At 35.3% G+C, this 9,269-nt stretch overlaps 2 protein-coding genes across 2 annotated transcripts; one reads left to right on the top strand and one right to left on the bottom strand.

The window, feature by feature from the left end:
* The first annotated feature begins 477 nt into the window (after positions 1-477).
* Positions 478-4,049, top strand: LOC107802589 (uncharacterized). The gene is made up of 9 exons (XM_016626122.2): positions 478-668; positions 778-858; positions 2,306-2,395; positions 2,511-2,677; positions 2,949-3,018; positions 3,218-3,297; positions 3,419-3,481; positions 3,585-3,661; positions 3,791-4,049. The coding sequence occupies exons 1-9, from the start codon at positions 591-593 to the stop codon at positions 3,889-3,891; spliced, it is 807 nt and encodes a 268-aa protein (XP_016481608.1). The 5' UTR covers positions 478-590; the 3' UTR covers positions 3,892-4,049.
* A 213-nt stretch (positions 4,050-4,262) lies between these two features.
* On the bottom strand, positions 4,263-7,251 carry LOC107802583 (uncharacterized). Its single transcript, XM_016626114.2, has 3 exons — positions 6,796-7,251; positions 5,005-5,133; positions 4,263-4,648 (listed from the first exon to the last, which is right to left on the bottom strand). Exons 1-3 carry the CDS (start codon positions 7,123-7,125, stop codon positions 4,490-4,492), a joined length of 618 nt encoding a protein of 205 aa, XP_016481600.1. The 5' UTR covers positions 7,126-7,251; the 3' UTR covers positions 4,263-4,489.
* Between the last annotated feature and the right edge of the window lie 2,018 nt (positions 7,252-9,269).

The raw sequence follows: 9,269 nt of genomic DNA, 5'->3' as shown, positions 1-9,269 counted from the left end.
TGTTTCAGTTTTTGGTGTTACTCAGTCTGTTCCCTCCCCCTCTCTTTTTACCCCCTCTTTCTACCTTTTTCTTCTTCTTCTCTTCCCTAGTTTCTATTGAAAACATCTCTACCTTCACTAAATAGGGTAAGAACGTCGTACAAACTACCTTTCCCAAACCCCAAGTATGAGAATATATTGGTATGTTGTTGTTCTTAATGCGAAGATTTTATAATTACATAAATATTAACATATTAACTATAATCTCAAAAGTCTTATAACCAAAAAATTATTACTATATAACATATTTAAAATCACTAATTTCAAAACTTTTTCTGTCTTTCTTAAATTTTATGTTGAATCAAACCATAGCTGACATAAATTAAAATCCGTCTAAAAATTATCAAATGACTAAAGTGCTAGCCTGTCTTCCGGGTCGGATCAGGACTAAAAAACCGGGAAGCACAGAATCAATAAAACGACATGATTCTTACAAATAAATCAAAATGTTCAATTGAGTCCCCAAGTATTTGATCAAATTTGATTGGCGGGTGTTAAACTCATCCCACAGGCGCAGGGTGAGTGAGCCTATTTTGGATTGGGATATTAGGATGGGGGATTTGTACGCCTTAGATTTTGACGGAGTTCTCTGTGACAGTTGTGGAGAGAGCTCTCTTTCTGCTGTTAAGGTCATATAATATCTTTGCTTACAAATTCATTACCCATTTTGCTTCCCAATATTCAATTCATTGCCCCTTTTCGCCATTTTTTTTAATTAAAATTTTGTTGGTTTTGCAGGCTGCTAAAGTGAGATGGCCCAGTCTTTTCAATGGGGTGGACTCTTCTTTGGAAGATTGGATTGTGGATCAAATGCATGTGGTAAAGTTTATATTTTTCTTTTTTCCTCTATAGGTCCTATGCTTTTTAGGAGTGGCTTAGCCTTTCAGAGATTTATAATGTTTAGAAAATATACAGAACTTTTGTTACTTTTTATTTGTATTTGCACAATATAGGCGTGAGATGAGTTTAAATGGAGTAATGTGACAAGTCAGGATTCATATAGCAGATCCAAACTCTCCCAAATTTGGATTGAAGCTTAAGTAGTAGCTGTTGTTGTTGTTGTCGTCATCGTCGTCTTTCTTTTCTCTTTTTGTGTTAGCTAGTCAAAGTATTATTCTTTCTTTATTCGTTTCCGTTTTGAGGTACGTTGGAATGAGTCTAGTTCATGTTTCTACTTGTCCTCGTTTCCATATCTAATTTTGAAAGTTAGCTACTGAAGTATAAGTACTTCTTAGAAAGTCAAAGTATAAGTGAAGTAGCTGAAAGAAAGTTGTTCGTGCAGACGAAAGAGATACATTTATGGTACTAGTGGTATTGGGCAAGCTCTTTACATTAATTTAGTTTAGACGCGACTATAATGTTGTTATGCTATAGGTTGTGTTAAGCATGCTTCTTTGACAGAAAACCAAACTCTCTTTCCATGAGAACTGTCACTACTATAAAGAGCGCAAGAATCGCACATTGAATATAATGCCATCGCCAGTTCAGTTCACATTTGGCATGAGTTTGGCTTTGTCGTAAGTCTATTACTAATTATTCTTAGCATATCCATCTTGGTTGGCCTTGGCTAGTAGTGTTGGTGTGTCGTGTGCGTGTATAATCATGTGAACTGTTGAAACCAATGATGTCGTCAATGGACCGATGAGCACCTCTGGGTGCTATGAAGTAGCAAAAACCAGGTGAATTATACATTTCAAAGACATAAGTGTGTCACTCTTGAAATTTTGATGGTGCTCAGAAACTTTCATGCTTTTGACTCCCAGCAATGGTTTTCCTTTGATTTATCAATTTATTTATTTATCTTTTGGGTGGGGATAATAAGGGGAGGGAATGGAAGTAGAGAGCAGAAATTAGGTAATGTTTGAATCATCCGTCTAAGTTGTGCAGAGAGGAGTTACAACCACTACACATACAACAATCCCTGATTTTCCTGTTTTTGCAATCATTGTATGGGAAAATTTTTTTCCCTTTTTTGTCGACGTGCTCATTTAGTACTTAGTCTTACATGCTGCATATTTGACATTCTTAGAACTAATTTCTCATTCCCTCAATAACTTGAGCAGAAGTGTTTTGAATAGCATTTTGTTATGATCGCACAGATACTTTCTTTAAATAAGTGAATATTTCCGATAATCATATCAATCTTGTCAGAGTAAATCATTTGTTAGCGAGGAGGGTACCAATCATATTTGAGATCCATATACTGGTGCTAATTGTGTTCAATTTACAGTCATATAGAAGTGATAAATCTTCAAACTTTCTGCAGGTTAGGCCTGTGGTGGAAACTGGATATGAAAATCTTTTACTTGTGAGGTTGCTCTTAGAGACGAGAATCCCTTCAATCCGCAAGTCTTCGGTGGGTACGCAAGGAAAAAAAATCAAAAGTGTCTTGGATTTGATGATGCAAATCTATTCATTTCAGTTGATGTATCTTAAAATTTGTCGAGGTGATAGCTGTCTTAACGTAATAGGTTGCAGAAGGACTAACAGTTGAGGGAATACTTGAGAACTGGGCAAAGATAAAACCCATTATAATGGCAGAATGGGATGAAGACAGGGATTTTCTTATAGATCTTTTTGGTAAGGTTAGAGATGAATGGATGGACAATGATTTGGCTACTTGGATTGGTGCAAACAGGTAAGTCTAGTTCTTGATCATGTTTGTAAGATCAAATCAACCACTTGAGGGTCCTGATTAGCCCTAATCTCTTCGCTAATTTGTAACCCGTTGATGAACATAAAGAAATACAGAAAGACAAATGCTGTGTCAGTCACCTACATTTATACTTTGAACACAAAACTATAAGTTGGTTGCTGCTCATTTTATTGTCATTCTTAGAATCACCTATGTCACGGCAAAAGATTTACTGTATTGGAAAATCCTAAATATTTTACTCTTTTCTCTACAGGTTTTATCCTGGAGTTCCTGATGCACTGAAATTTGCAACTTCAAAGCTCTATATAGTCACCACGAAGCAGGTTTGCTAGAATGTGCACACCCTAAAGATAATATATTTCAAACTAATGTATCCTAAAATATTCACCATGCATACAAGATATTTATTTTTTAAATAGTTCTTGAGGAATGAGGAATTGCAATCGTAGAGCCTTGAGTTAAACTGTTTAATCTAATATTTATACTCTGAATCTGACATTGATTCTCCACTTCCATTTGCAGAGCCGCTTTGCAGATGCATTACTTAGAGAGCTTGCTGGGATAACTATTCCAGCTGAAAGGATATATGGTCTAGGCACAGGGTAAGTTTATTTTACGCATGTCAGGTTGGATTAGGCTAACTGCAATATCAAGAGACACGATCATCCGTGTTGTTTATCTCAAGCACATACTCGTGCTCACGTGATACTTCTTTTTTATCAGTCCTAAAGTAAAAGTGCTCAAGCTACTTCAGGAAATGCCAGAACACCAGGGTCTGACCCTACAGTAAGATTTTTATAGCATCAGAACTACTCAACCTTCTTTTGGATAGCTATATGGGTTCTAATGCGTGAAATTAAGTGCATCCACTTTTGTCACTATTGATCAGCTTTGTGGAAGACCGACTTGCTACTTTAAAGAATGTGATTAAAGAGTCCGAGTTGGATGGATGGAACTTGTATTTAGGTGACTTATCATACTCTCTTTGTTTCTTATAGATGCATCATACTAATTCATTTTCTTTCCTCTTGCGGTTCACTTTTATTGGCTAATTGCTATGTTGTACTGATTGCTGATCTAATTTTCTGGAAGCAGGGGATTGGGGTTACAATACTCAAAAAGAAAGGGAGGAAGCTGCTAGCATTTCCAGAATTCGCCTTCTTGGGCTCTCTGACTTCAGCAACAAGCTGAAATGATCTTGTTTTCTTCCAATTAACTTGCATTTTTTGTTAAATGAGAGGGTCTCTGTAATTTTTCTTTACAAAATCATATATTGAGCATCTTGCCCACTTTGATCATTAGTTTGAGGGATTGGTTTATATTATGGTTGAATAAAGTAATTTTATGATGAGCAGCAAATGTTTTAGGATTGCCATATAATCATCTAACAGGATCTAATCTTCAGGACTTGGAGAATACTCTCCAAAGGGGAGGAATAGCATTATATGGTCCTCTTTGAGGCATAATACACCAAACAGTTGTCTAAAATATAGGAAGTAGCATAAAATGTTGAGATTCAGTCATTAGGGATTAGGTGTGAACCTTAAAAAGTCATACACGGTTACCATTAAAAAATCATTGTTTTGTCATCATTCCCTTATAAGATTCATTCCAACAACAAAAATTCTCCGGCAAAAGGTGTTCATAATGAATTCATGATGTATAACTTACTTTCAAATAGAACAGAAAATAGTAAGCTCAAATTAGTTGCCAGCCGCTTACACCTGCAATTCTAATAGTACACGTTAGAATATAAGTAATCAGAAATTAGTTGTTAAGAGGTTTTTCTGGTGATCACAGTTCATTATGCCTATTCTTCTCTTTTGAGCTGATATGATCCACCTTGCTTTTCTCAAATGCTTCTTCAAAAGGAGGATCTCCTGGTCTTCGAAAAAGTTGGTCCCCTAATTTAACCTCGTATGCTTCTCGTTGGCTTAACAAGAACTCTTTCAACTGCAAAATGGAGGAATAAGAGATTCTCAAATTTTCTAGCACACACAACTTGTTACTCTCTGAAATACCAACTAACACATCGTCCCAAAATCAACAACTGAATAATGTAAAACCATGCAATAAAGATGCATTTGAGGGCTAAATTTTAAAGCAAAACTAAAGCCTTGATATTCATCATACAAGTGTTCTGATATTTGTTTGATGGTCGACTACTGTTTTTCAGTTGATATTGCAAAATGATACCAAAATCTACCTATCCCCTGATAGTTTTGAGCCATTAGAATAAACTCTTTGCTTCAAAGGATCAATAGGTAAAGTTAGCAGGTTAGAATAAGGCACCAGATTTGGAGACAAACCTCTATAGTGTCTTGACCTTTCTCCATAGTGAACATGATCGTGCTCACATCGACGACTATGAATTTTGCCTCAATAGCTCCAGTTCTTGCTAGTTTGGTCCATTTCATGGCTATTTCAGAAACCTTCTCCTGGAAACAAGTTTGATCTCAATTAATAATACATTTACTTTGCAATCCTATCTAAGCCTCTGCAAACTAGATGCCCTTCTATTCAATAAACTATGTTTCCATCCAAAATCAGTTTGGGTCAGCTTAAACAATCCTTTATATTTGTTCCATTCTATCTAGGTCCATTTCACTCTGATACTAAATATCTTGCCTTTTAAGACAAATTAGAATTTATCTAAATCTCATTCTTATCTCTCTCTGCACAGATAACTAGTCAGAGATAGAATTAACAAAAAAAGCTGCTATTATCAATCCATTTCCTGTACTTTTGATTGCCTGAAACGTCCCTTCTAAAACAGAAAAGATAAGTTCCAGATCTACCACATTCTGCTGTTGGTCAACTCATATTTTCTTGTTCTACTTATAGTCCGAATCAATCCGGATAGGCAGAGGTGGATATAGGATCTAATCTTATGGATTCAAAGTTCAAAATTCTTTAAAAAAAAAATGGATTCAGAACATAATATATATCTACTACGTAAGTTTTAGAAGTTCTAAAAAATATAACTGTGGTCTAAATAGAAAATTGCAGGTTCAATCGAACCCATCCCTAGTACCAGGGATCGATCCAGTGTTTCAGCATCGGGTTTATCCAAACACGATATATTCAATGCTGAATATAGAAGTTTACAAGCAAACCCACAAATTAAAATCTCGCCTCTGGAAAAATACATCAGTCACTGCAAATGGAAATAGAGAATTTGGATAGTTTACTTCCACTAGCTCGGGATTGTGATGCAGTTGGTAGATTTTTCTTACAACTACGCGATTACCCAAAATACTTGTCAATTTTTCGCTTCTCGAGATTCAACAACAACAACAAAAAATCCAGTACAAGTGGGGTCTTGAAAGGATAAAGATGTACGCAGTCTTACTCTTACATTGGAAGGGCAGAGATGTCGTTTCCGATAGACCCTCGACTAGAGAACGGATAAAAAAAAAAAGTAACGACAACAAGTAGGAATATCAATATGTTTTTACCGTATTGATATGAGAAGAATTGCAAATTATAAATAGTATTTTTCATTCCTTTTTTTGACAAGAGTGGGTTGCTCTAGTGATGAGCACCCTTCACTTAACTAAGAGGTTGTGAGTTCGAGTCACCCAAGAGCAAGGTAGAAAGTTCTTGGAGGGAGGGAGCCGAGGGTCTATCGGAAACAACCTCTCTATCCAGGGTAGGGGTAAGGTATGCATACAAACTAACCTTCCCAGACCCCACTAGTGTGATTATACTGGGTTGTTGTTGTAAATAGTATTTTTCATGTAACTTTCAAATATCTAAATTTTAATTTAAAAATATTAAATATACCTAATTCAAATTAGCTCTACAGATGAGTCAAATTAACTCCTAAGAAGCGAAACGTGACTAATTAATTTAGGATTGAGGAAGTATTTTACTAGATTCAATACTCTAAGTAGGAATATCTATTTAACTCGTCATTACTCATCACATTATTCCGTACTAATCCGAATTAACAAAAAAGTAACAATGTAGTAATTAAAATTGAGTTTAAGTTTATGCTGATGGTGAATAACATGTTATCACCGAGTGTAAGAAAATATTTAAATTGGCAATTTATATAAATTAAATCCATTGAAATTTAGAGGTAAAGCAAGAGATACCGGAGTCCGACGAGTTCCAAGTCGGAGTTTGGCAAATCCAAAAACCGGACCCGACTGCCGCTTCATCATTTCCGATTGAATTTCCGACGGATTCATCGTGCTAAAATCCATCGGCGGCGGATCGAAATCGGATTCGGCCGATTTCTTTCGGCCCCATTCTCTCCAAACGTCATCTTCCTCATCGTCAACGACGTCGTCGAGATCGTCGGAGATTTGGATTCTCCGTTGAGCTCCATGGGCAACCCGGTAAATAATTCCAGTTTCAGTGGCAAGTAATAACAGCACCAAACAAATAACTGTTGATGAATTAATTTGTATTTGCTTTCTCATTGTGCCAGTGATTTATTTTTCAGTTAGGGATTTGGTTATTATAATGCTTTGCGTGTTGTGAATAAATAGGTTTGGGGAAAATTACGTGCTGGAAAGTGGAAGTGTGCATTATTCTGAGCATGTTAAGGCACGATTTGCATGAATGTTCTACTTCACTTTTTTCTAATTTTCTTTTGTTAGAATGTGTTTTCCAATAAGGAATATTTTTCTTTACATAGGTAACATTAAAAGATGTCACTAGATTATGATGAGAACTTTTAGAGTAAGAAGAATTAATTATTCATAATATTAAACTAGATTTAAATGGTCTGACATGTTGTCACGACCCAATTTAGTATCATGACCGGCGTTTAGGAGCAAGTGCTCTCAAGAAAGCCTCATCGGTAATTTACATAAAATCGGGTAGAGTTTCTCCTGTTTTAGAACGATCCAAAAATAAACTTGTCTTAGAAATCAACAATACAACCAACCAATATCCATAAAGACAAGTTGTAATCCTTATTCGCGAAATATTTCCAACAAAATAATACTAACTCCATCTCCAAATATACGATAGGAAAGTCTAATAGGAGTCACAAGTTTATATCAATAAAAGAATACTTATGACACTCATAAAAATGACTAGAGCAATTCTAAGAGTTTCAAGATAGAGACTATGACCAATAAATAACAATTCTTGCCCACGCGAATAAATGTGGGGCTTACCCGGAACTGTCAACTCGTGTACTCTAATTAACGGAATCCTCACCTGCGTCTACTGCTGTCTCTGTAAAAACAATAGCAGAGAGTGAGTCGCTAGCTCAGTGAGTAATAACACTTAATCACAATTATTTTTAATTAGGAACAAGTCAGAAAATATACCTGTATAATAATAACAACCAGAAATTATCATAAAATAAAATACCCTTTTTCAAAACGGTAACCATAATCAGTCTCATCATGTGTTTTTGTAACATAAATTAATTTAATAATTTGCTAATAAACTCGGTAAGCACAGTGTGATATCAAATCTTTATGTTTGAGCGGTTTCCAGGAAAGGATCATGTAATTTGTATCACTGTGTGGACCCCTTTCGTAAAAGGAGTCAAATATAACTGTAGGTCCCTACACGAGGGAAAACTGTAACCGTATGCTAGTTTTACCTTCCCACTAGCGAGGGCTATAACTGTAATCGGTAATCTGTAAATACAAGGTGCACCAGGTCTAACGAACTCGTTATTAGCTACGAGATCCTTCAAGGTCTCCTCCCATTTATACTTTTCTTTGTAAACAGTACGTGTTTATATGACAACATTTTCAAAATAGTACAAGGCATTTCAATTCTTATCAAATCATGTAATCTTATTTCAGTAACGGTAATCATACCTCAAGTAACAGTAAAAATATGTCTAATAACAGTGGAAACATTTGAAATAACTGTAAACATCTCATATAAATTGTTCAATACCATATCAAGTAAAGAACTTGTCCCACAAGCAATTTCAAACATTCAGTAACACATTTTATTTTTAAAATCATGTATAAACCATGTAGGTTGTGAAAACATAATTTGCGGTAAGATTACTACTCACCTCTAAAAGCCAACTAGCCAAAGATCGACTTCTTACCGATCCAAATGCTCAACTTGTGAGAAAAATCTATAAACCAATATAAGTCTAGCGTTACCAGCCATCAATTCCACAATTCATTCCTTTAAATAAATATTTGTTGCATATTTGCTTTTCTATTCTCAAACCTTACTTCAACTTCTTTACTAAATATACTGGAAACTTGTGGAAAATAATAACATTGAATTTTATTTACCCTTAAAATTGGATAACTCTCCCAATTTGTAAGTGGTTTTAAGGATATGTGATTTCACTTGCCACAAATTGAGAAATATGAGAATTGAAGTTAGAAATTAACTATAAAATAAATCAAACCAATGTAACGCGCAACTTTGACCCTCGAGCTAGGTCGCCCTCGAACCAACTAGTATATTATTGAAAAACAAGAACTGAACTACTGAATAAGAGAGCTTAAGAGAGAAAACGTAATATATTACTTTGTTATGCGTGAATGTCCCCCTTACAAAATGATTGGGGGCCCCTTTATATAGTAGAGGAGTTCTACATATGGTACAATTCTAAATACAGAAGAAAATC

This window comes from Nicotiana tabacum, chromosome 23, assembly GCF_000715075.1.
Source record: "Nicotiana tabacum cultivar K326 chromosome 23, ASM71507v2, whole genome shotgun sequence".
Classification (NCBI taxonomy): domain Eukaryota; kingdom Viridiplantae; phylum Streptophyta; class Magnoliopsida; order Solanales; family Solanaceae; genus Nicotiana; species Nicotiana tabacum.
The sequence above is the reverse complement of the archived record's forward strand: the minus strand, read 5'-3'. Positions and strand labels throughout refer to the sequence as shown.

What these genes read in the sequence shown, in the direction of transcription:
- LOC107802589 (XM_016626122.2), top strand. Translation starts at nt 591, where the DNA reads ATGGGGGATTTGTACGCCTTAGATTTTGACGGAGTTCTCTGTGACAGT. An exon ending in TTGTGGATCAAATGCATGTG is followed by an intron (nt 859 to 2,305) that starts GTAAAGTTTATA and finishes AACTTTCTGCAG; the next exon opens with GTTAGGCCTGTGGTGGAAAC. An exon ending in CACCAGGGTCTGACCCTACA is followed by an intron (nt 3,482 to 3,584) that starts GTAAGATTTTTA and finishes ACTATTGATCAG; the next exon opens with CTTTGTGGAAGACCGACTTG.
- LOC107802583 (XM_016626114.2), bottom strand. Translation starts at nt 7,125, where the DNA reads ATGAGAAAGCAAATACAAATTAATTCATCAACAGTTATTTGTTTGGTG. An exon ending in TTGGAACTCGTCGGACTCCG is followed by an intron (nt 5,134 to 6,795) that starts GTATCTCTTGCT and finishes ACTTGTTTCCAG; the next exon opens with GAGAAGGTTTCTGAAATAGC. An exon ending in AAGGTCAAGACACTATAGAG is followed by an intron (nt 4,649 to 5,004) that starts GTTTGTCTCCAA and finishes TCCATTTTGCAG; the next exon opens with TTGAAAGAGTTCTTGTTAAG.